The 26,546-nt window shown below is 48.1% G+C and overlaps 3 protein-coding genes across 3 annotated transcripts; all 3 read right to left on the bottom strand.

The window, feature by feature from the left end:
* Positions 1-1,810: 1,810 nt before the first annotated feature.
* Positions 1,811-2,764, bottom strand: LOC121501511 (olfactory receptor 6N2). Its single transcript, XM_041773573.1, has one exon. It carries the CDS (start codon positions 2,762-2,764, stop codon positions 1,811-1,813), a length of 954 nt encoding a protein of 317 aa, XP_041629507.1.
* A 12,525-nt stretch (positions 2,765-15,289) lies between these two features.
* LOC121471520 (olfactory receptor 6N2-like) lies at positions 15,290-16,234 on the bottom strand. The gene has a single exon (XM_041722335.1). The coding sequence runs from the start codon at positions 16,232-16,234 to the stop codon at positions 15,290-15,292; it is 945 nt and encodes a 314-aa protein (XP_041578269.1).
* An 8,733-nt stretch (positions 16,235-24,967) lies between these two features.
* LOC121471521 (olfactory receptor 6N2-like) lies at positions 24,968-25,912 on the bottom strand. Its single transcript, XM_041722337.1, has one exon. It carries the CDS (start codon positions 25,910-25,912, stop codon positions 24,968-24,970), a length of 945 nt encoding a protein of 314 aa, XP_041578271.1.
* Positions 25,913-26,546: the final 634 nt, after the last annotated feature.

Genomic DNA, 26,546 nt, shown 5'->3' on the forward strand with positions numbered 1-26,546 from the left:
TTCATATGCTGTACACAAGTAAGATAATTTTTAATGTTCAATTAATCTGCATTGCTAAGAAAAGTCTTATGTTTGAAATAATTGCTTGAATACCTAGAAAATTTAAGAAATGAATGAGGAATCTTGAAAGACTGGGAAATTTGTGACTCAGAAAAAACTCTTATTTTTGTGACAAAAGGCCAGCCTTGGAATTCAGGACCCCAAAAAGACATCTAAGAAAGTAGAGTTAAATGGGGTCCTAGAACCATACAATGCTAGCAATAAACATCTCCTAAAGATTGCTTACCTGCCCACCACAGTCTGCGAATAAAGCAATATAGATCAAGAAAAGATAACTGAGAGTCGCACACAGTTGGTGATTAATAAGGGCTGGTTGTCAGTATTATCCAGAGAGATTTAAATGGCAGAGGTAGGACAAGTTGAGGCTGGCTGTGTCGGAGACAGGAGTGAGTTCAAAGCACTTTAAAAAGAGTGGACTACAGTAGTGATTAGAGTAGGGATCAATGTGTTAGTGAAAGGAGTGGTTCAGATTCATCCTATTTTACATTCTTGACATTTTTATTGATACTCAGCAAGTTTAGACACTTTTGAGATTCTGGACATATAACAAGTAACAAAACTGACGTGATTTCAGACGAAATGTAGTCTATAGACTTGTAGGAAACAACAACAAATGATATCTATACTGATGCCAGTTACCTATCTATATATTTGCAAATTAGTTGCCATACATATTTAGAAGGAAACAGACATAATTTAAAAGGGGAAAAATGAGTAAAATATGTTAGGCAACATACATTAGGTGATAACATACATCATCCTCTTGAAGATAATGTCACTTGAATGTGGCATTTGAACAAATACTCACACAATGAGGAGTGAACCAAACGAAGTGTTGTGGCGGGAGGAACGGCGCAAAGTTCTTGGAGCCACACAAATCTTCATGTATTTGAATAACTCAAAGAGTTCTGGTGTGGGTAGGAAATTTAAAGCCATAAGAATAACTCAAGGAGGGGATCCCTGGGTGGCTCAGCAGTTTGGTGCCTGCCTTTGGCTCAGGGTGTGATCCTGGAGACCCAGGATCAAGTCCCACATCGGGCTCCCTGCATGGAGCCTGCTTCTCCCTCTGCCTGTGTCTCTGCCTCTCTCTCTCTCTCTCTCATGAATAAATAAAATCTTTTTTAAAAAAAGAATAACTCAAGGATCTAGTAAGGTAGGATAAAAAAAAGATAGAAAGATGGATTTGAAGAATAAGAAGAAAATGAAGAGCTAATGATGCAATCAGAGCTAAGAGACAAACTTTTTTAGGGAGTAAGAAGTGGTCACATGTATCAAGAGTTTAAGAAAAAGGAAAGACAAGAAGAGCCTAATGGATTCAACATGGAGATCATTAATGATCTTGGCAAAATATTGTTTGGAGGGTCTGAGCCAAAGCCAGTTGCAATGGGTTGTAAAGTGAAGAGAAGAGAGATTGTGTCATTAATCATTTTGAGAACTTTGACTGGAAATGAGAGCAAAGAGAAATAGACTTCTAGCTAGCTGAGGATGCATGCCAAGTAAATATGCGTGTTTGTTAAGAAGGGAGATTCTAAAGCATTCTTAAATGCTGAATGCACGGATCAAGTAAAAAATGGAAAACCATAAAGATACAGGAAATAAAAGAAAAACATAAATTATGTCTTTGGGAAGGCAAGGGGAGATGAGATCCATAGCATGTGTAATAATGGGAAGATTACTCAAGGTCAGGACGAAGGTACAGAGAACTTTCATGAGGCCAGCATTGAAGCGGAGAAAGGATCTTGGTGGAGAGTCAGTGGTGAGTAGGACTAGCTCTCCCCCCTTTCCGGAAGACGGTCCTCTTGATGGCCTTAATGAGTTCCTTGTTACGAAGGCTGTAGATAATTGGGTTGACCAGTGGCGTCAGTACAGAGTAGACTACAGCAAGTGTTCGGTCAAGGGTCAGGGAATAGCTCTTCTTTAGGCGCACATACATGAAGATGATGCTCCCAAAGAAGATGAGAACCACAGTGAGATGCGAGGCACATGTAGAGAAGGCCTTCCTTCTCCCTGCTGCTGTTTTTATCTTCAGTACAGCACCAATGATTCTTCCATAAGAAACCATAATAAAGAGAAAGGTGATTAGGATGATGAAGGCATTGATGGCAAAGTCCACAAGGACATTAGTGGATGTGTCCTTGCAGGCCAGGCTCAGCAGAGGCGGAAAGTCACAGAAGATGTGTTGAATTTCATTGTAGCCACAGAAGGGGAGCCGGGAGACCAGGATGACTTCGGAAATGGGACACAGGAAGCCACAAGTCCAACAGCCAGCAGCCATCTTGCTACAGAGGGTTGGCGTCATAATTGCAGGGTAGTGGAGGGGCCGGCAGATGGCCAGATACCGGTCATAGGCCATGGCTGTAAGAAGGTAGCATTCAGAGGCCCCTAGGGAGTGGAAGAAGTAGGTCTGAAGGAGGCATCCTGCAAAAGAAATGGTCTTCTTCTCACTGAGAAGATTGGCCAGCATCTTGGGGATGGTGGTGGCTGTGTACCACAGCTCCAAGAAGGAGAGTACACTGACAAAGTGGTACATGGGTGTGTGCAGGGCTGCATCCAGTCGTATGACTAAGAAGATGAGCATGTTGCCGCAGATAGTGAACAGGTATGCCAACAGCAGCAGGACAAAAAGCCAGCCTCTGATGTGTCCCACTTTGGGGAAACCAAGGAGCACGAACTCGACCAGGCTCGAGCGGTTGTGCTGTTCCATGGGAGGCCGAGGTGGGAAGGGAGGGAGAGAAAACTGGGTGGAGGTGACTGCCAAACCCAACTCAACACTTCCTTTGTCTTGACGGTTTGTTTGACTGGAAGGCAGTATTTTATTATATGACTGCTGCCACGGGGAATACCGCTCTACGGGTAACAGCAGCTAATGCTCACCAAGCACTGAGCACTTTTGTGAGTGTTTTCTATTTTACGTAATTTTTACATGAGCAACAAGTGCCATCGCGATACCCATTTTACAGACAAGAAAGTTCAAGAATAGAGAGGATGGTGAGACTATGACCTCTTCTGTTTATTACGAACACCATGTCACAGAAACAAGATTAGAATCCATGGCCTCCATGCTGTCTACACTATGGGCCCTTCCCCAAACATTCTAACCCTCTTCCCCCAGGATCTAGTGTTTTCCTTCAGTCAGATTCAAAAGGTGAGCTTCGTATATGAGATGAGTACAAGGGGGAAGTCTTACTGCTCTGTTCACAGGTACGAATACTTCTTGAAGACACCTGTGTCGGGCAAAAGGAGCAGACCTCCGGCAAGGTGCAGCCCCTCCACCCAGAAAGCTGACGGCCTCCCCGGGGAAGCAGCACACCAGCTCATCATCTTGGTCTTGCCCGAGAAGGGCCCAGCCCCACGGAGGGCTGAGGAAGACGCTTGTTTCTCAGACCAGGGTCACTTCTCAGGAGCTTCTCAGAGGAGGAGGCTCCCGAACTGAATGTTCCAGTTCGTTAGCTAAAAGAAGAAAATCAACATTTCAGACAAAATGCACGTGAGCAGGCACCCAGCAGGAAGCAGCCGGCCTTAGGGAAGTGCATGTTCCCCTCTGTGGTGACACCACTGGGAAGTTCGCCCAGTGACTTGGGACCTTACCCCCTTGGGATGAATGTTCACTAGACGGAGGGCATGGTCAGACGTAGTTTCTGGAACATCACTGATGGTTAATCATTCTAACCTCCAGCTCAGAGACAAAGGGGTCAGTTTGCCTTGTGGGTGCTGCTGGTGGAAAGATAACTGGGGTGGTTCACAACTCAGAAAGACCCCATCAAGGGGCAAGAAGCGCACATCCTGCATGTTCAGGAAATTGACCATCGATTGACGTGGGGAACACATGGCTGGCTTGGTGGAATTTTGTGCCAAAGAAAGTGTTGCATGTTCTGATTGTTTTTGAGCACAGTGTGATGCAAATGCAAAAAGAGAGAGAAAGAGAGAGAGAGAGAGAGAGAGAGAGAGAGAGAGATCACCAACAGAAAATGTCACAAGCACTGTGACTACGAATACATAAAAATGGTAGCCGGTGACAGCCCCACCGTATCCTGCGTACGTCACAGTGCGTCTGGAGAGGGCTTCCAAATTTTAGTTTCCAGACAATCTGCCCTTACTTATTTTGTGATCCTAATAGTTGGTATGGTGGCCTTCACATGCAACGTTATTCAATGAAACCAATTTTTTAATCAAACTAATTAATTTGTTAACCCGCAGAGCCCCCCACCCCCCAACACTGTGTTCCCCTTGGCTCCTACCACCCACCCAACCCCAGCATCACTCTCGAACCCATTTAACATATGCTGGGTTGATTCAAAGCCTAATGTGTAAGGGGCTCTTTTCGAACCTCTTGCATCTACAGGGGCTGCGCCTTTAGCTCTCTAATGATAAAAGATAAATAACATTAAAATAGAAATCTCTGCCTCATTGCATTTCTGGCATCTGTGCCCCTCTTAGCCATTTGCTTGGCGCATGCCCCTCTCTTTTTTCCCCTCATCTGGCAACTGCTTCTCATCCTTCAAAATCAGGTCAAATGTCAGCTCTTCTGGAAGCCTTTCCTGACTCCCTTGGAAAAAGTTCCTGATTCCTTCTACCAGGGTTTCAGAGCCCACTTAGCAAACTGCATTTCCTTTGAAACCAGTCTGTCGCCCCCAGAAACCGGCAAGATCGTTGGGTGTAAATACAGCATTTTGGTAACAGAGGTACGTCCCCGCCATTGCCCAGGACAGCAAGCACAGGCCTGTGAGCTCAGCTAATGCTTTTTGGACGTGCTTGACATTTTTTGTAGCCTGAATTTAAGTTGTATTTTTTAGTTTCACCTGAACACACCCTTCTGGTGGTGACCTTGGCATCTCGAGCTCAGTGTCCCTAAAGGAACTCAGCCGGGCAAATTTTGTCTTGTGTCCCTTCCCCCCTGATCCTGTTAAAGAACCCATTGCTCTTACCCACCCAGAGAAATTCAGCTCAACTAATATTTTTGATCATCCTTGGTGTGGAGCAATTGTAACTGATGATCTTTTACCTTTCTACCAGTTAACTTTTCTGAAGCCAACTGTCAAGGCAAACGTGGAATGATTCCAGAAGCATCCGTCCTCTAGATCTAAAATTCTAACGTCAGCAAGTGTCTTTAACCCCCCAGTTAGGGAGCCTGCATACAGCCCTCTCTAGGTCAAGTCTTTTCAAATCCAGCTGCTCCCAGGACGATACACCTCATTAGATCTTTGTAGTCACCGTTCCCATGTCATGAGTGACTTTCTCGGAAGACCCTGCTATCTGCCCTCATGCCAGCACAGAGCCAGCCTGTGGCAGCACCCAGGGCAGCTTCCTGTCTCTCAACATTTTCAAAGCAGGTGTAAGCACAATTAGTCACCCTCTGGGTTGTAGAGTGAATTTAAGTATCAAATGGGGAGGATGATGGGCAGGATGGCCTTCCCAGTCCCTTCCAATCTAGGATTGGATTGGGATTCGTCGTCTAGGATTCTCAAAACCAGACCCTCCAAGTCCTTATTTAAGTCATCTTTCCACTAAGCCAACTCTGCAATTTCAAAATATTAGCTCTTTTCAGATCTCTTGTTATCAGTCCCACCTTTCAGAGCCCCAACCTGCACGGCTGGCGTGGCCCTCGGATCACCTACCAGCAGCTGCATGTCGCCTGCATCTGCTTCCGTGTTGCTGGGCTCAGACATACATGGGAGACCAAGGCTGGATCTAGGAGCCTTTTCTCCTCTTCAGAGAGTCCTGTCCCCCTGGGGCAGGGTCCCCTGAGCCAACTCTGAGTGCTTCAGGCCATGAGGGGACGCAGACAAGAGAGACCACCAGCCCCAGGGGCAGGTGAGCATCAGGGCCAGCCTCCAGGGAGGCCTCCTGGATGGATGCCACGTCGCCCTCCACCACATGGGCTCTAAGCAGCTCTCCCAAATGCTCCCTGTCTCATGACCCCTTCCACATCCCCCTGTCTCCCCATCGCCACTGACGTCTTTTTTTTTTTCACTTAATATATCACTTTTATTAAAGACAAAGCTGATTTCTAGCATCTCAGAGTATTCTGGCATAGTCCTTTTATTTATTTATTTATTTATTTATTTATTTATTTATTTATTTATTTATTTTATCTCGTTATGGCTTTACATCTCTCATTTCTTTTTTCTTTTCTTTTTTAATAATAAATGTATTTTTTCTTAACACAGACTCTTGGACTCTGGCTCTGAAAACATGCCCCCCTCTTCCCACAACCACACACACCCTTGCATTTCCTATCTGGCCTCACAAGTCCTAAGGGACTTTGTATTTCCCCACATCTTTCCAACTAATTACTTCCCCTGATCATGTGCTGGATCCAGCCCTGCATGGCTTTTCCTTTAGGAAGCCTCTCTAACTCAAGCTACCCATTCTGGGGGTTGGGGGGTGGGGAAGTATGGGTCTTGGAGCTTCAGAAACCTTCATGTCAACCTCAGCTCTGATAAAATATCGGTTTACTGAACCTCTGCTAGGTCACATGTACCTGTCCAAGTGCAACGCGTGCACCAATAGGATCCTCACAGTTGCTCTGTGAGGGTAACACAGTTGTTATTCCCATTTCACATTTGGGGAAACCAAGGCACAGAGAGTTTAATGATGTGGCCCAGGTCACACAACTGGCAATGTCCCTGCTCAGACTCCTGAACTGTGCTCATCACTTCTAAGCTCAGAAATGTTGGTAGCAGTTGAAGCTACATCGCCAAGGTCTCAAGTGCAGCCTGTTTCAAGGCCTGTACTCCTGAGCCCAGGTCATTGCCAGGCACCCTTTGGCAATCACGTGTGTCTTTGAGTCTAAGTCGTCCCTGGATAAACATGTGTGGTGAGGGTTAAGTGAGATGAACACAGAAGGTGACCGCATTCGTTCTCAAATGTGTCTATATACCTTCCTGCTTCCTGTAGTAGATTTAAACTCCTCAAAATAACTATGTAGCCACATCCAAATTACTTATCTTACAGTCTTAGTTTCTTCATCCTTAGAGAGAGACTATTTAGGGCCTGGTAATGCCTTCCAGCTGAAGAATGGACCACTGGCTGACCACAATGAGGGGGTCACACTCTCAACACAATGAGGGGGTCAACCCTCAACACAGGGTTCCAGTAAGGGGGTGTTAGAGCCGATTTTTAAAGGATTCATGGATTCCTGTTGGGTGGTCTGAGCAAGGGAGCACGGCTTGGTCTGAATTGGATTCTGCCAGTTACTTCCTGGAGAGATCTCTATAATTGGGCATCTTAATGAGTCCCACCCAGCAGGTAGGTGAAAGCTGTGATTGATAAAGGAGCAACAGTCACTCATATTTGCCAGGAGACTGAGGTTCTTCTTTTATGTTTTGTACAGTGATCTCGTTTTTGTACATGCTTACACATGATTATTAAGTGACGTTTTCCCTTTTTTTCTAATGTTATCTGATCCCAGAGGGACCTAGTCTGATGTTGGCATCCTGGTGACAACACCATTGCTGGCTTTGAATGTCTTTCTCTTTCTCAAGCAAAATACATAAAAGATGGAATATAAAATCTAGTTCATACACAGTGATCCATACACTTTTTCTTCCCCCTTCCCTGTTATTATAGTATTTTCCTTTCTAGTGTTTCCTACATTAATTTATAATTTCCCCATTGAGGAGTTGACTGTATTACACAATAAAAGGACCTATCTGTATCGTTAAAATTTTAGTTTCCTTGAGTGAAACCCACATCCGTGTCACTCCCACGCATCGGTCATGAAGCAACCTTCTGGGCTCCATGTGACTCTAGTTTCATAAATACTGGAACACAGCTTTCATGTCCTGCCTCGATTACCTTTCCTTCCAGCCTAAGACCTGCCAACTGAGCTATGGGGATGTTGAAGTCTCTCAACGTACCACTTGATCTTTCTCAGATTGGCTTGGGCTTGTTGCTGTCCTTCTTACTGAAAATAGTAACAAAACTACCAGGATTTAATATAAAAATAGGAATCAGTGACATCCCCTAAGTGTTTGAATCACACTCCACTCTGCTTAGCATACTCCACAACAAAATCCTGTCATTGTGTCCATCTGTCTGGGCTCCCCTCCACCAACATAGGGCCTCCTAATTCCTTGGTCTTCACCTTAACCTCTCTTCTTCGAAGACGTCCTACCTGCACACATTCCATAAGCACCCCACCTTCCAACCTTTATTCTGCTCACCACAGCCTGGCGATTTTTTTCCTAGCAATCATTTATATGCTTATTTCTCTCTTTTTACCAGTAAAGGATGAAGTCAGTGAAGACAAAGACCAAGTTTGCTTAACACCATCGTGCAGTGCTTGGCATTTTTCTTTTTGTGTAAAGTAGATATTCAGTAACAATTTGTTTTGTGAATTAAGAAAAGGCCTTCCCTAGGCAAGGGATACAAAAGCAAAACTGAACTATTAGGATTTAATCAAGATAAAAAGCTTCTGCACAGCAAGAGAATCGGTCAATAAAACTGCAAGACAGCCTACAGAATGGGAGAAGATATTTGCAAATGACCTATCAGATCAAGGGCTAGCATCCAAGATCTATGAAGAACTTATTAAACTCAACAGCAGAGAAACGAACAATCCAGTCATGAAATGGGCAAAAGACAAGAACAGAAATCTCACAGAGGAAGACATAGACATGGCCAACAAGCACATGAGAAAGTGCTCTGCATCACTGGCCATCAGGGAAATACAGATCAAAACCACAATGAGATACCACCTCACACCAGTGAGAATGGGGAAAATTAACAAGGCAGGAAACAACACATGTTGGAGAGGATGTGGAGAAAGGGAAACCCTCCTGCTCTGTTGGTGGGAATGTGAACTGGTACAGCCACTCTGGAAAACTGTGTGGAGGTTCCTCAAAGAGTTAAAAATAGATCTGCCCTATGACCCAGCAATTGCACTGCTGGGGATTTACCCCAAAGATAGAGATGCAGTGAAACACCGGGACACCTGCACCCCGATGTTCACAGCATCAATGTCCACAATAGCCAAACTGTGGAAGGAGACTCGGTGTCCATCGGCAGATGAAGAGATAAAGAAGCTGTGGTCTATGTACACAATGGAATATTCCTCAGCCATTAGAAATGACAAATACCCACCATTTGCTTCGATGTGGATGGAACTGGAGGGTATTATGCTCAGTGAAATAAGTCAATCGGAGAAGGACAAACATCTTATGGTCTCATTCATTTGGGGAATATAAAAAATAGTGAAAGGGAATAAAGGGGAAAGGAGAGAAAATGAGTGGGAGATATCAGAGAGGGAGACAGAACATGGGAGACTCCTAACTCTGGGAAATGAACAAGGGGTAGTGGAAAGGGAGGTGAGCAGGGGGTTAGGGTGACTGGGTGATGGGCACTGAGGGGGGCACTTGACGGGATGAGCACTGGGTGTTACGCTATATGTTGGCAAATTGAACTCCAATAAAAAAAAAAGATTCAGGGGATCCCTGGGTGGCACAGTAGTTTGGCGCTTGCCTTTGGCCCAGGGCGCGATCCTGGAGACCCGGGATCGAATCCCACATCAGGCTCCCGCTGCATGGAGCCTGTTTCTCCCTCTGCCTGTGTCTCTGCCTCTCTCTCTGTCTGTGACTATCATAAATAAAAAAAAAAAGATTCATACAAAAAAAAGGGATTTTTAAAGACAAAGGGGATGTGCGTGTGTTATTGACAAAGAATTCTGATCGGTGTTGGCAGCAGGAAGCTAGCCTTGGCTGAACACCTTGGTGGTGAGAGCTCTCACCCAGTAAAGCCTGTTCCTCAGGCTGCAGAGGTCCCTGCGGAGTCCTTGACACACTCGAGGTTTGACCCAGCTCAGAGTCCACGGTCCTCCCGGGAAGGGCGCGCGTGAGGCTCACTTGTCCAATGGCCTCCCTGCTCAACCCTAAACCCCTGATCTAGGTGAGCCCGTGTCATGTCACTTGTCACTTGTCACACCTTACAGAGCTCATATCCACCCTTCCCCTGCCACTTAGAGCTGGTGTGCCCTTTGCGTGAGCTGCTGGTGGCAGAGATGACACCTACAGCCCTGGGGAGGCGGGTGGTCACAGTGGGAATGTCGGATAAGCCCCCTTTGGAAGAGGAAACATGAAAATTTCAGAATAGCCAGCCCGCCAGGAAGGAAATAAGCTATAACTAAGAGGAAACTCTAAAGCCATCACTTGGAACTCAAAGTTTGCTCAGAAACTTTTCTATAAGTCTCTTGATTATTATCAATAAGAGAAGCATAAAAATATAATTATAGAAGCCCCTGGAAGCTAGACCGTCATGCCCAGGAATCCCGTCAAAGCAAGCTTCTTAGACAAGACCCATGCTAACGCTGCCTGGTGTCTACCACAGGCATGGCCACAGCTGTTTTGTTTCTATGTTAATACTGATTATGTGGATTATTTAGTAGATCCAAGGGGGTCATAAAACACATCCACTAGGAGAGACCAGGAAAAGGTCATGACTTGCACGTGCGGTGAATCATTTCAGCTGTATCTGAAAGTGGCCTTGCTTTTTCCAAGAGAGAAAATTATGGAAGTTCAGAACAGCTCTTTAATTTCTTTTCTTTTCTTTTTCTTTTTCTTTTTTTTTTTTTTTTTTTTTTTTTTTTTTTTTTTTTTTAGCTCTTTAATTTCTAAAGTGATCATCACATTCACTTTCTTCCTCCCTTCTGGTCCCATTCATAGGATTCTAAATAAATAAATAAATAAATATCCTTCTGGCAATTTTTAAGCTGGAATTATGTGGAGCTTTTTATAAAGCACGGCAGGCACCCTACAATCTCCTGTTCAGGATTCCAAATGCTGAATATTGTTCAGCTTCTCATGTGGATTTAATACCTGCCCACACGGCCCGTTTTAGTTCTGTTTCTAAAAAGCCATCAGAGCAAAGGTTTGCATTCGAAATAGTTCTTTACTGTATAAACCAAAGTTTAAGGTATCATTTCTTCTAATACTGTCACTTCCACAGGCCACTGAGTATAACTGAATTATTTTAATTAAATCTGACTCAGCTGATGTCTGGTGGAAGCCCTGTCACACCTATCCTCAACCCCCCCCCCCCCCCCCCCCCCCCCCCCGCCACACACCACCTTTCTTCTGGACTCTCATTACTATTCTTGACCTTGGGGAATATGGTCCGATCCCGTGAACACCGCATTGGGAAACTGTATGAGATATTGTTCCATCAAAAGGCCAATTTGGGGGATCCCTGGTGGCGCAGCGGTTTGGCGCCTGCCTTTGGCCCAGGGCGCGATCCTGGAGACCCGGGATCGAATCCCACATCAGGCTCCCGGTGCATGGAGCCTGCTTCTCCCTCCGCCTGTGTCTCTGCCTCTCTCTCTCTCTCTGTGACTATCATAAATAAATAAAAAATTAAAAAAAAAAAAAGCCAATTTGGGATGAAGACGTGTTTTTCTAACATTGGTTTCCGTAACCACGAGTGTGTCCTATCTCACCATCAGTTATAAAAGTGTTAGATAATGACCTTGAATACCGATGTATAAGAATGTCTCTTATGAACATTCTTGAGTAAGGGGGCAGGGGGGACTGTTCACCATGAGACGACTGCCACGATGATCAAGCTGATAAAACACCCATCACCTCACATACTTCACATACTTCATTTTCTTTTTTTTTTTTTTATGAGTTCTTTTCTTTTTTTTTTAAGATTTTTTATTTATTTATTTATTCATAGAGACAGAGAGAGAGAGAGAGAGAGAGAGAGAGGCAGAGACACAGGCAGAGGGAGAAGCAGGCTCCAGGCAACAAGCCCGACGTGGGACTCGATCCCAGGTCTCCAGGATCACACCCCGGGCTGCAGGTGGCGCTAAACCTCTGCGCCACTGGGGCTGCCCCCACATACTTCATTTTCTTTCTTTCTTTTTCCTTTCTTAATTTCTTTTCCCTTTTGGAGAGAACTCTAGAGATCTAGATCCTTTTTTTTTCCCCCTTGGAGAAAGCTCTAGAGATCTGCCCTCTTAGCAAATTTCAGACACACGGTGCAGTACAGTTAACCACGGCCACCGTGCTACACATCAGGTCTTCGGGACAAAGGGCACTCCACTGTAGTGCACGTTATTTCACAGCCCAGCAAGAGTTTAATTCCGTGCATGCTTCCAATTGATCTGCACTTTATGTGTCTTCAGGGGGTGAGTCATGCTAACTATTATCTTTAAATGTTTTATATCCTTACGTAGAATTTATCTGCCCAGTGTATTATTTACGCTGGGAGGGCTTTCGGATATCCTACTTTGACAGTGGGTGTACTCGTGGTGTGGTTCCCCCACCTGGTGACCGTCCTCCCTCCTTGAGCACCATCCCCTTCCAGCCCGTGGCAGAGACCAGATCACGCCAAGGGGCAGCCAGCTCCCACCGGGAGCAGGGCAGTGGGCTGGGCCACACATGCCTGGGGCCTCCTCCAATTTCAGATCAGGTCAGTCAGGGGTTCTCAGCCTTGATCTTGCTCCAAATCATCTTGAGGCTTCGTGGAAACACAAATTGCCAGGTCCCACCCTCAAGCTTTGTCATTCAGGTCTTGGATGCACATTGTCTCTCAAATAAAATTTGTTATTTATGGTTATGGTTTCCCTGAGAAGATTTCAGAAAACTGTTGAGCCTCATTTACCCCTTGGCTAATTAATGCCCCCATGTTTGGAAAAACTCAAAACCGCTGTCACTTGTTCACTACAGGAGGAAAAGAACTAGAGAAATTACCTATAATTTCTTATTTTTATGAGAAATTACCTATTACTTCTTATTTTCTGTCTTTTTTTATGACTGTAGAGAACAAAATACCTTTCCAGTAATGACTCTGTAGGCTCACATAAATACTGTTTAAAAGAATTTTCTGCATCTGGGCTACCCTGAAGTGAAAAGTCAGGGCTGCAGACTCTCTGCATCAGGTCAACAACTCAGAGACCAGGGTTACAGACCCTCGGTGCTGACCCTCTCCCAGCCTACTTTCAAATTCCCATGTAATCTTGGTCTGGTTATTTCCCACCTACTGACTTTGGTTTTATCCTCTGTAAATACAGAGGGCTTTTGATCAGATGGCTACTTGGGCCCCGCCTAACTCAGAAGTGCACCTCCCTGCGGACGGTGTCTGTTGGCTTAACCTGGACTCGCACCTCGTCCCCGTGTCTCACCTGGATGGGCCCCTCCACTCCCCTCCCCCCTCCTGTAGGAAAGCAACAATTGCTTTGACCGGGGATGGGACAGGGTCATAGGTTCGATATCTGCTGTTGTTGTTCCTTCCTGTAAGATTAGCCTTCATGGTTTAATATTAAAACAGGTTTCTTCTTACTTAGAAACCTGCCCCCCCCAACCCCCACCAATGGTCAGAGCAGAGAATGGAGCCCAGGTCTGGATTTGATGGTCAGAAAACTTGACTTGAGGCCAAGGTTACATTGTCCTTAGAAAAACATCAAGTTGGACAGTCCATCTTCATTTGATAAACAGAGATTCCCAAACATCCTATAGCTCTAGTAAGGATCACTGATTTGGGAGAGAGGTCAGAGCTGCTGTATGTCATCCCACATATGTCACAAAGCCAGGATAGTCAGAGGCAATGATATGAAGGAAGACTCAGAGTCTCATGAATTTTAATCTGGGGGATAGGGGGACCAAGACTGGGACCTGGACTCAGACCCGAGGCTTTGTCTCCTCAAGATTTTTATTACGAGAGCTAGCAGTTTGGCCATAGGAATGATTAACTTTGGGAATCAGATAAAACATGTTCACTTCAAAGGGTAAAAGGATAGGCTACTGACTCCAGGAGGGGGGAGCAGAGGAGCTGTGTCTGGAGAACAAGGTGGTCAAGAGTCAGTGTGCAGACTCAGGGCCTCCCGTGTCCCCAGTGCACGGAGGACTATGAGATCCAGTTCTCAGATAGGCTCTGCACCTGCTTCCCCACACACATACATTTTCCTTCCAGTTAAATAAGTTAAAAGTAACACCAAGTCATCCTTGCATTAGAAATAAAGTATCTCAACATCATTAGGAAAAAACAAGAAACCCAAAACTCATTCACTGTCATCTTTTTAAAATGCTGCCCAGTAGAATTATTTTTTAAATGTATTCTTTTAGTATTTCCAATAGAGCGGCTGAGACAATGTGTCTCCTATGAGGACCCAGACGGTTCTATGTCAACATCTATGAAGCTCTTTTACTTTCCCTCAGTCTCTTTCTGCCAATCCAGGCACTGCTTCCCTCTACTTTCATGACCTCCCACCACCAGAGAGGCAATAGAGCAAATGGGAAGTTGTTTTTCTTGATATTAGTCAATATGTCACTGGTGGTAATGGTAGAAGTTAAGGTGGTGGTAGTGGTGGTGGTGGTGGTGGTGGTGGTGGTGGTGATGGTGGTGATGGTGGTGGTGATGGTGGTAGTGATGGTGGTGATGATGGTGGTGGTGATGGTGGTGGTGATGGTGGTGATGGTGATGGTGGTGGTAGTGATGGTGGTGATGGTGATGGTGGTGGTGGTGTGGCAGGAAGAGGGAGAGGGAAGGTGGGAGAGAGGGAGATGGATGGAAGACCAACTCTTCAAAACAAAACTGCAAACTCTCTAAAAACAGAAATCGTGCCTTCTTTTTCTTACCCCCTCTTGGTTCTCAGAGCTAGTTCCATACTCATGGGATTCCATCCATGATGTTGCCCGGATGACTAACTGACGATCTCAAACTCACAATGCGGGGTGTATTTCTAAGACTCACTTCTCACTATCAGCACCCCTAGCACCCTCCTCTCTAACCCCCAATCTCCCCCTGTAGACAATAAATTCCCAGCTCCAGCTTCATACTTTCTTGAACTGCGGGTTTCTGGGAACATGGAGCCCTGTGCTTCTACAAGCCCTCTTCCCATGGATTCTTAATCCACATCACCTGAGAAATTCTTTGATTTTGCATTTGCTAACCTTGTTTTTCTCCATTCTCAGAGCTTCTCCAGGAATCCCATCCTGAACACGATCCCACAGTCAGCTTTTGTTATTCCAAATTCTTTCAAATGCAGTTCCATCTCTAAGTTCTAAGTTTACCTAAATATCTGCACCTACATTCTTATTTTTGTTTATTTTTTCTCAGATGTGTCCTTTCACCCATATCAGGTGGGTACATGTTCAGAGGCCATGTCTACGATGTTCTTGGTTTGCCTCAATCCAAGACTCAGCCCACTTGAATTGGAATATGGAGTATGTTTGAAAAAATTACTTTATTGATTGTTTGACTGATTAACCAACTAAATCCAACAGTCTATAGATCATCAGGGTCCTTTCAAAATGGCCCTAATCTTCCGGATGACCCTCCTGACAGCCACCTTCACCTCCTTGTTGCGAAGGGTATAGATGATGGGGTTGAGGAAGGGGGTGAGAAGGGTGTACACCAAGGCAATACACTTATCTGTGCCCTCAGCTTGACTCCCGGGCAGCCCCACGTATACAACAAAGGCAGAGCCAAAGAACAGGGCCACCACGGTCACGTGCGAGGTGCAAGTAGAGAAGGCCTTGGCCCGGCTGGCGGCCGAGGGCAGCTTCAGCACCGCCCTCAGGACACCCCCGTACAGTCCTAAAATCAGCACAAAGTTGCATGTGTTGATCATGCCAATCACCACCCTGTGCACTCGAGCATGCCAGCCCGTGTCCACACATGCCAACCTCATTAGGGGGGCCAGGTCACAAAAGTAGTGGGCCACCTGCTTCCGGCAGAAGGGCAGGGCGGCCATGAGGCCCGCTGGCACCAGGGCCGCCGAGAAGCCAGCCACCCAAGCAGCCCCCGCCAGCCCCAGCTGCGCCTTCCTGCTCATGAGCGCGGGGTAGTGCAGCGGGCGGCAGATGGCCAGGTGGCGGTCCAGAGCCATGACGGCCAGCAAGGAGCACTCCGTCATGCCCAGGGAGTGCAAGGCGTACAGCTGGAGGAAGCAGCCAGCCGCCGGGATGGGGGGGCACCTGCGGAGCCAGGTGAGCAGCAGCGTGGGCACCGTGGCACTGACGTACCAGACCTCCAGGAAGGAGAGCACGCCGAGGAAGAAGTACATGGGCGTGGACAGGCCCGCATCCACCTGCACCAGCACAATGATGAACGAGTTCGAGGCCAGCGTGAGGACATACACGCTCAGGGTAGCCAGGAAGGCAAGTGGCCGCACGGGCCCCGGGGCCCCGAACCCCGTGAGAATGAAGCTCTGCGGCCACGTGTGGTTCAGCCGATCCATGAGCCCTCAGAGCAAGGGGCAAAGACAGGAGATTCACTACCTCTAGGAATCTTACTCCTAACAAATTCCCCAGGGCCAAGAGTATCAATGAATAAACCTGAAAATAATGTAAATGTTATCAAAACACTGTTCAATCCTCACTTTTCAAAAGAGGAACTGAAAGCCTGATGGCAGAAGGTCCTGCTGACAGTTGGGGTGGAGTCCGGGTTCCTGCTGCACAGCTGGTGCTTGGCCCAGTGGATAGAATGTGATCCCAGAGTCAGATCTGGGGTTTCCTCCCACATCTCCCACCGGGAAATGGGAGAGACCAGAAATCCTCACGCTCATCCCCTCACGATCCAAAGGAAACATCCGTCAATGCTCTAAAGCATCCACACCTGGGTGCCCTGTAGTCAAGAGTCAGTTGTGGTAACCTGTGGAAGAAGGGGACATAATTACTCAACTGTGCCTGCTGGGTCTCCTGGGGGAACCCGTCTGCGATTCAGGGATGTTCTCAGTCAACGCTGGAGGAGAAAACAGTGAGAGAAGAGAGAAATGTCCTCTGAGAAGAGCCCTTCAAAACTCAGAATGGCAAGGCCAGAAGTGGAATCAGGAGTAGACGTGGTGAATTCTGAGGAAGGATTCCCACAGAGAATTCTGTCCCAGGAAGTCCCTAAGATGGGTGTGTGTGAACAGATGGGGCTCCATGGTGTGGGTCTAGAAGGACAAGGCATAAGATAAAACCCATTCTCTTTTGGAATTGGCTTCCTAAACTTGCATTGCCACTAACTTAAAATGAACATTGAGCCTGACCTTTCCCCTCTCTTTACCTTCTCTTCTCTAAGATGCAAAGATTTAATCAAAATCCTAGAGGAGAACACAGGCAACAGCCTTTTTGAACTTGGCCACAGAAACTTCTTGCAAGATACATCCATGAAGGCAAGAGAAACAAAAGCAAAAATGAATTATTGGGACATAATCAAGACAAAGAGCTTCTGTACAGCAGAAGAAACAGTCGACAAAACTAAAGACAGCCTACGGAATGGGAGAAGATATTTGCAAATGACGTATCAGATAAAGGGCTAGTTTCCAAGATCTGTAAAGAACTTATTAAACTCAACAGCAGAGAAACAAACAATCCCATCATGAAATGGGCAAAAGACATGAACAGACATTTCACCAAGAAAGACACAGACATGGCCAACAAGCACATGAGCACATGAGAACATACTCCACATCGCTTGCCATCAGGGAAATATAAATCAAAACCACAATGAGATCCCACCTCACACCAGTGAGAATGGGGAAAATTAACAAGACGGGAAACAACACATGTTGGAGAGGATGTGGAGAAAAGGGAACCCTCTTACACTGTTGGTGGGAATGTGAACTGGCGCAGCCACTCTGGAGAACTGTGTGGAGGTTCCTCAAAGAGTTAAAAATAGACCTGCCCTACGACCCAGCAATTGCACTGCTGGGGATTTACCCCAAAGATACAGATGCAGTGAATCGCTGGGACACCTGCTGTGATGTTCACAGCAGCAATGTCCACAATAGCCCAACTGTGGAAGGAGCCTCGGTGTCCATCGACAGATGATGGATAAAGAAGCTGTGGTCTCTGGATACACTGGAATATTCCTCAGCCATTAGAAATGACAAATACCCACCATTTGCTTCGACGTGGATGGAACTGGAGGGTATTATGCTCAGTGAAATAAGTCAATCGGAGAAGGACAAACATCTAATGGTCTCATTCATTTGGGGAATATAAAAAATAGTGAAAGGGAATAAAGGAGAAAGGAGAAAAAATGAGTGGGAAATGTCAGAGAGGGAGACAGAACATGAGAGACTCCTAACTCTGGGAAGCGAACTACAGGTGGTGGAAGGGGAGGTGGGCGGGGGGTGGGGGTGACTGGGTGACAGGCACTGAGGGGGGCACTGGACAGGATGAGCACTGGGTGTTATATATGGCAAATCAAATTCCAAAAAAATATGTATGTATAAAAGATATATATGTATCTGTTAAATATAACTATGGACAATTTTAAAAAAGATTTAAATAGATGTCTTATAAAGGCCTTATCGCCTTGGTAGTCTGTGGTTCCCTAAAGCTACTGAAAAATGTTTTTGAGGAGAAGGTGGAGATAGGTGATCTACACTAAGGTCCCCAGAGTTCTTCTCCCACACCCTACACCCTAATGGGCCTCCTCCAGGAAGGGTCGACACCCCCCACCGGGTCCTCTGCTTCCCTACGCTTGCCTGTGCCACCCCTCCCTGCCCATTACCTGACTGTTGGGATGACAGTGACACTCACAGCGACCTCCTCAGCATCCTTTCCACCCCTAGACTCTCCCCTACTTATACCTCATGTTCCTACACACGCTCGCCTCCCTGGGCCTCCGTGCTGGGTGCTCCCCAGGGTTGCTGAGTGTGACTAGCTCTTTCCCAGGGGTTCCTCTGAGGCAGGCAGTTGAGCACAGGGAAGTGAAGCACGTATGTTCTGTTGTTCAAGTGACTTTTCTCAACCCTGCTACCCTGATCCTTGGGCTCTGGAGTCCAGCCTTGGGGCCGTTGCTGCCTGTGGGTGACTACAAGCTTTTGCAAGTTCCACATAGCTTTCTCTGGAGAGAGACAGCCCATCTCACATAATCTTGTGCACACACGGACGGTAACACTTTGAACACCCCCAAAGTTTTGTGTTTTCACAATTCCCCTTACAAAGAGTTTCTTCATCCAGCTTCTCTTCCCGACCACCCTAACCTTGGCACCCTGTGAGCATAGTCTGTACAGGCACTGCTGCCATTTTTTTGCCCAACATCACCACCTCCATGTTGTCACGTTTGTTGTGTCTCTATCATTACTCACTGGTTCCGTCATGGTTTATTGAGCACCTAATATGCTGCTGTAAGTGCATGTTCCAAGTCTCCATTACCAGTACGGCTGCCATGACCTACACCACCTCCATTATGATCACCCAGGACTTCCGCATGAGGTTTATCTACCCTTTCATGATTACTTTTACTTATGTTCATTCATACCCTTGATATTTTCATCAAAAACCTTGAGATGAGCATCTGAGCTCTAACCTCAGCTTAGCACTGTCTGTGAGTATATACCTGAATAAATATGGGATTCAGAACAATAATGGGATAAAAGCATTTACCCCATAGTAATGCATTTGAATCCTTCACAAATCCAAATGTACTTATCTTCTTTGTTTTGAATCAAGGGTGGGAACAAGACAGCTCCAAAATTAAATGTAAGGTAAAGAGGTAACCGCAGAACATGAACAAGTACATCAATACCAAAGCAGAGGGGAGTCATGAAATGTTCTAGGACCCAATTGGAGAAGCTTTTGAGCAAACGGGAAAGAAGACATTTGCCTTTGAGGGGTGCAAATGTAATTTCAGGACTGGAAGAGTCTCTGAGGAAAAAAATCTCAAGTATTTGGACAGAGGGCCTGGTTCAATCTGAGCCAGCATTGAGCCTACTTCCCACGTCACGTGAGGTGCAGACCTTTCTCCTGGCAGAGAGTTCTAACTGGACTTTAACTAAATCGTGTGTCCTCCACAGTCCCAAGTACCAAAATACTCTTCATTTTTATCCTCACTTCATGGTTCTGTATAGATTCCTCATCTTTCTAGACTCTTCAAATGAATAATCATGCTGTACCTAGAATGGTCACATTAATGATTATATTTTGCTGTCGCTCTATCGCATCACATTGGTATTCCCACAGTCAATTTTTATTGAGGCTTTTATGAGCTGGACTCTGAAACATGTTGCATGTTCACTTGCACTCAGACACCTGGATGTCTTGGCCTTAACTCAGAGGATTACAAGACTGTGAAGGTGATGTAAATACCCAGGAATAGGACTTGTAGACATTATCTGGGACCAACAGTGCAGAAATTAAAATATGTATTAAAGGGCCAAAGTCTTCCATGTAGAGGCCTTGCCAGGCCAAGAAAGTGGTGTCTTCTCCTGTGTCATCCCCTTTCAGCAGAGACGGCTTTCCTGGCATTTTACTCTGCAAGAGAAAGACACAAGACCTCATGTCTCCCTCAGGTCATTCATAATGTGGACAGGCAGATGACATCTAAACTTATATATGCTTAAAACATAAGTGGAAAAAGCAGGACTGGATGTGTTCAAAAATTCATAGTATCATTGTTAATATTTGGGGGGAAAAAGTCTGTTTATTTGAAATTACAAGTGAGCAGATGAACAATTGTTTTAAGGCAATGGCATTATAAGTGATTTTAAAATTTTATTTGTCTCAACATCTTAATATGCTGTATTTCTGTATAAGGTGTCCTTGGAAAGTGTGATTTAAAGGTTAGAAAAATTGGGGATCCTTGGGTGGCTCAGCGGTTTAGCGCCTGCCTTCGGCCCAGGGTGTGATCCTGGAGTCCCGGGATCGAGTCCCACATCGTGTTCCCTGCATGGAGCCTGCTTCTCCCTCTGCCTGTGTCTCTGTTTCTCTCTCTGTGCCTCTCTCATGAATAAATAAATAAAATCTTTAAAAAAAATAAAAAATAAAAAAATAAAGGAAAAATTGTATCGAGTATCACAAAAATAATGTGAGAAATATGGGAAATCACAGTCACTCGTTTTATTCTTTTATTTAATAGATCTTCCAAACATCTTGAACTCCTAGGCCTTACGTTAGGAAGTGGGCAAAATGAGATGCCTTAAACACAGTCCTTCCCTTCATGATGTTTACCATAAAGTTTGGGAGACAGGCCCACAAATCAATCATATAAAAAAAAATCTAAGGTTTTTTAAACACAGGAAAACATCAACTTCATACACAACGAGATCGATTTGAAAGTAAAATTACAATGGACATTATTTCTAGATTTTCATATTTATAGAGGACCGAGGTTTAGAAATACACTTTATAGATATTGTTGTGGGAAAACGAACTTTCATCCACTGCTGGTGGAAGAACAAAGTGACATAACCCCCTCCCAGGAAAATGCAGGCATATTTACCTGTATCCCGTGCATCTGCACTATAGGCCAGGAGCAGTGTTCCTGGACATGTGTGCGCACACGTGGGAAGTGAAATAGGCACAGGCTGTCCGTGTGGCTCTGTACTTAATAGGCAAAGGCTGGAGTGATGCAGGGGTCCTTCAATGGGGCCCAGTGAGGCTAAGCACAGGACGGAGTCCCATGGGGTTGATTTTAAAATGGGAAAGCACTCTCTGCATGGAACTGGAAAGCTCTCCAAGATTTCTCATGAAGGAAAAGGACAACAAAGGACGAGGAATAAAGTATATAGTATGAGGCCTTCTGCTTAAGGCGGAGACATTACAAGACATTCTCATCTTCAGGGCTTTGCCCGTAGAAACGCCATAATCCTACAGGAAGAAGCATTACAGGTGGTTTCCTATCTGAGGAACAGAAAGGAACAGATGGGCTGGGAAGGTGGGCAGCAAGTCTTTTGTATGGAAGTACTTGTTGACTGCTCGGTTGTCCAACTCTTCAGGAATATCATTTGCTGAAGCAAAGAAAATTATATATATATATTTTTTTTAAAAACTACCTTACTTAGATGATACACTCTAGTCTTATGTCTGTGGACTCTAGTGTAGCACCCCTGATGTTCCAGAGGAGTTATTAATGGCACCTCTTTGCTCTCTGATGCATTTAGCTGGAGCAACAAGTGCCCGTGCGCTAGGCAGGCAGCTGGGCCATGGGCACAGAGCCTGGCCCGGCGGCGGTGAGCGTGCTGCTCTCTCTGGAGCCCATCCAGGTGCCATCGGTGGCCAAGTGCACAGAGCCTGGCCTGGCCTTGAACGCTCACCCCAAAGAGCCTGTGCTTCTCTCACATTTAACTCATATCTGAAAGATTGATGCCGACTGTAGAAAGCCGTCGGCTGAACAGAACTCCGGCCACAGGCGAGCAGCCGGGGTGCAGCTCCCTCGCGGGCCTCATTGGGGTGGGAGGCAGCTGCTCGTGTTCCCCGTTGGGAAACTGCGCTAGGCACGACCTACACTTTGTAGTTTGGAGGGAAGGACAGCGAGGGGGTCGCAAAAAGGGAGAGATGGGGACATGAAGGTGAGGGGACTAGGAGCAGGGAAGAGCTCGAGGTAACGTCCCGTCTGCAGCTACGAGCGGCCGTCGACCCGTGGCCCTGACTCTCCAGGGTGCCTGCGAGTTCGGGGGTCAGTTCTTCAGTCTGTGGACACCCAGCCCCAAGCCACGGGCCAGTGGGCTGCCTCCAGGTGTTAGGTGGCCGCTGACGCCTCCAAAACGGGATCCGGAGCCCCAGGCACCCCGCGGTGTAGACCCACAGAGACGAGACCACAGGGCCATCAACTCCTATGACCCAGGCTGACCCAGGCTGCCACAGGGCCCAGGAGCCTCCAGGCTCCCCGCTGCCGCCACCCCAAGAACAAAGGCCCCACCGGGTGCACTGACCGACCTGCTGAGGGTGGCAGCTCGAAGGAGGGAGGAGAGGCCGCGGCCGAAGCCGGTGCCTGCCTTGCAGTGTTGCCGATTCCTCTGGCGCCCACGAAATAAAGATGTGAGCTGCGGGGGGTCCCCGGGGGCACAGCAGTTCAGCGCCGCCTTCGGCCCAGCCCGTGACCCTGGGATCCCGGGATCGAGGTCGCGTCGGGCTCCCTGCATGGAGCCTACTTCTCCCTCTGCCTGGGCCTCTGCCTCTCTTTCTGTGTCTCTCATGAATAAATAAATAAAATCTTTAAAAAAAAAATGTGAGCTACGTGTGGAACTAAACACCCTCACAGGCAGGAATTTCCACTGCAGCAGCGTCTGTGGAGAACCTTTGAAGAGATGGCGACTGATGATCATACAGTGCCTAACGTTCTACTGTTGTCCTCCTTTTACAGATCAGGAAACTGAGGCAGAGGGAAGTTAAGTGAATTGTCTAAGGTCGCACAGCGAGCAAATGATAGAATTAACGTTGGAGCCCAGGCAGAGAGGCAGTAAGGGCCATGCTCTGACCCGACCCCTGCGCTGCCTCTGAAATACGGGGCCCACTCATGCATCGGGCACTTAGCTTATGTCCTTTCACTTCATCATTAGAACTCTTTGTTACAGAGCCTTTTTTTTTTTCTTTTAAAAAGGTTTTATTTATTCATGAGAGACACAGAGAGAGAGAGGCAGAGACACAGGCAGAGGGAGAAGCAGGCTCCATGCAGGGAGCTTGATGTGGGACTCGATCCTGGGACCCGGGGGTCACGCCCTGATCTGAAGGCAGGCGCTAAACCGCTGAGCCACCCAGGTGCCCCCGTTATTTTAAAGACAACAACAACAAAAGTAAATAAATAAAAAAGACAACAAAAAAGAGGTTGAAGAAAACATACCGTTTTTTGTTTGTTTGTTTGTTTGTTTGTTTGTTTGTTTGTTTTGGTTCAGGATCACATAGTCAAAAAGCACCAAATCTGGGGTCTGGGCCAATGGCCATCCCTCTCCGTCCCGGATACGTGGATGTCACCTCCGGGGCTGCTTCCCCCCTTGGCTCCTCTCAGCTCTGTCAGCAGGAGTGGGTGTGAACGGCCGTGTGCCGTGGCCCTCGCTGGGCAGCGGGGACGAGGCCACTGCTCTCACCAGGGTCATGCCCCCCCGGAGCAGACCCGTGAGCCTCGGACCCACGGACCCGGCTTGGGTCCATGTCTCCCGATGGCAGCTCCAGGAGCATTTCTGCCTCCGTCCCGCTGAGATGGTCCCTCCTTCTTCGGGGCATATGGGAAGATGACAACATCTAAAAGCAGCCGCCACTGTCTCCAGCACAGGGCAGACGCGTAAAAACTAATTGGGTGGATTTTTTAAGAGTCACTTGCATAAAAATGACCACGGGAGAGGCCGTCCAAGCCCCGTCAAGCGGCCTCCTCTGCACCAGGGTTTGGCTCCCGGCCGCCTCCCTAGGCCCGGGCCCCCGGCAGCGGCGGGCCTCCCATCCGCACATGGCCAGAGGACGGGAGTTTTCAGACTTTGCTCAGCAGAGGACCCGGCGGGTGGGGAGTCGGGGAAAAGGCAGGCAATGTGACCCGACTTTCTGTCCCGACCCGTTTTCTCCTTGGCACACGTGGGCTTCGTCTACAGGGCGCACAGAGCTCTTCCGTGGGCGGCTTGGTTTCTGTCCGTTTAGCGGGGCTCCAGACCCTTTCCCAGGAATAGTCCGTGAAGATGGGTGGGAACCCAGACAACACCCTCATCGTCCCCCCAGCGGGGAGCCAGCAGTAGTGTCGGGCTCCTAGCCGCCGACCCCGCGACCCTGTTGCTCCCGGCAGGGCTGCGGCCCAGGCCAGGCCAGGCCAGCTGCGCCCACCCGCTCCGCCCACGCTCACTGCCGCCCGTTGGGGTCCTGCCTGCCGGCTCCCATCTTCCGCGGTCCCACCCCTCCTCTGGGACACTGCCCCCTGCCCCCAGCTCTACATGGTCTTCCTCTCCCCACGTCGTGCTGTCTCCCCTGGTCAGGAGTTTACATCGGACCCTGTTGGTTTGCTTTTCTCCTTCTCCTTTGTGGTGTTTCCCACCCACCCCCCACCCCTGTTGGATTGGAATGGAATGAAAACCCTGTCCCCCTTGCCCCTCCTTCCACGGCTGTGAAGCCTGGTTACCCAGACCACGTCCTCCCCGAGTGGCCGTTGGCAGCCCGTGTGACCCATCGTCTGACGGCTTCGTTCACGGGGGTTTACTGTTGCTGTGACCGGATGTCTGGCCGACCCACCAGCTGGTTCCCACCGTGGCCCAGGAGCTGAGTGGCGATAACAGATGTCGTCAGTGTTGATTCAGAGCAGTCCCGACCCTGATGGTGACCCTCTTCACCGCCGCTCTCACCTCCTTGTTGCGAAGGGTATAGATGATGGGGTTGAGGAAGGGGGTGAGAAAGGTGTACACCAAGGCGATACACTTATCTGTGCCCTCAGCTTGACTCCCGGGCAGCCCCACATAGACAACAAAGGCAGAGCCAAAGAACAGGGCCACCACGGTCACGTGCGAGGCGCAGGTGGAGAAGGCCTTGGCCCGGCTGGCGGCCGAGGGCAGCTTCAGCACCGCCCTCAGGATACCCCCATACAGTCCTAAAATCAGCACAAAGTTGCAGCCCGTGGCCACACCGATCACCGCCCCGTGCACTCGAGCGTGCCAGCCCGTGTCCACACAAGCCAACCTCATCAGGGGAGCCAGATCACAAAAGTAGTGGGCCACCTGCTTCTGGCAGAAAGGCAGGGCGGCCGTGAGGCCCGCTGGCACCAGGGCCGCCGAGAAGCCGGCCACCCAAGCGGCCCCCACCAGCCCCAGCTGCACCTTCCTGCTCATGAGCGTGTGGTAGTGCAGCGGGCGGCAGATGGCCAGGTGGCGGTCCAGAGCCATGACGGCCAGCAAGGAGCACTCCGTCATGCCCAGGGAGTGCAAGGCGTACAGCTGGAGGAAGCAGCCAGCCGCCGGGATGGGGGGGCACCTGCAGAGCCAGGTGAGCAGCAGCGTGGGCACCGTGGCGCTGACGTACCAGACCTCCAGGAAGGAGAGCACGCCGAGGAAGAAGTACATGGGCGTGGACAGGCCCGCATCCGCCTGCACCAGCACAACGATGAACAAGTTCGAGGCCAGCGTGAGGACATACACGCCCAGGGTAGCCAGGAAGGCGAGCGGCCGCACGGGCCCGGGGGCCCTGAACCCAGTGAGAATGAAGCTCTGCGGCCACGTGCGGTTCAGCCGATCCATGAGCCCTCGGAGCCGCTCCAGGATCTCCTTCTCTTTGGAAAACTGTCCTCGTGCCAACGAAGCGTGGGCACCTGGTGGGAACAGAGGTTCTCTAGCCAATGCCCTCCCTTTGCCGCAGAGGAGCCGCCCTCCTGAAGGCAGAAGTGGTCCGTCCCCCGTGACCAGATCTGCTGTTGACAGAGCTGGACCTCGAGACCAAGGCCCCTGACCCCACTGCAACTCTTTTCTAATTTATAGTATTGGGTTCTGGAGAGTCAGGGACCTGGATTTTGTCCCTGTTCCACCATCAGGAAATAGGACACATAGGAACGATCCTTCCTCTATCCTTCCTGTACCTTCCAATGATGCAAAGACCAGCCAAATTGGGCTGTGGAAAAGACAGAGGTCATCCCCCATATGTGACTGTCAGGGACTCTTCCTGGAAGCCCCACTGGAGCTTATAGACCGTGCCTACAAGCGCTGGAGGAAGAGGTGGGGAATGACGGAAATGCAGGCGCTCTGACAACAGTCCCTGGCATCTCCGTTGCACGGTGCCCGAAGGGTGCTCGCTCCCTCAGCAGACACACCGTGTCTTTTGAAAGATGATCCCCACCAGAGAAATGCACCAGAAATTCCATTGGAGGAAAACCCTGCG

This window comes from Vulpes lagopus, chromosome 11 (genome assembly GCF_018345385.1).
Source record: "Vulpes lagopus strain Blue_001 chromosome 11, ASM1834538v1, whole genome shotgun sequence".
Taxonomy (NCBI): domain Eukaryota; kingdom Metazoa; phylum Chordata; class Mammalia; order Carnivora; family Canidae; genus Vulpes; species Vulpes lagopus.

What these genes read in the sequence shown, in the direction of transcription:
- LOC121501511 (XM_041773573.1), bottom strand. Translation starts at nt 2,764, where the DNA reads ATGGAACAGCACAACCGCTCGAGCCTGGTCGAGTTCGTGCTCCTTGGT.
- LOC121471520 (XM_041722335.1), bottom strand. Translation starts at nt 16,234, where the DNA reads ATGGATCGGCTGAACCACACGTGGCCGCAGAGCTTCATTCTCACGGGG.
- LOC121471521 (XM_041722337.1), bottom strand. Translation starts at nt 25,912, where the DNA reads ATGGATCGGCTGAACCGCACGTGGCCGCAGAGCTTCATTCTCACTGGG.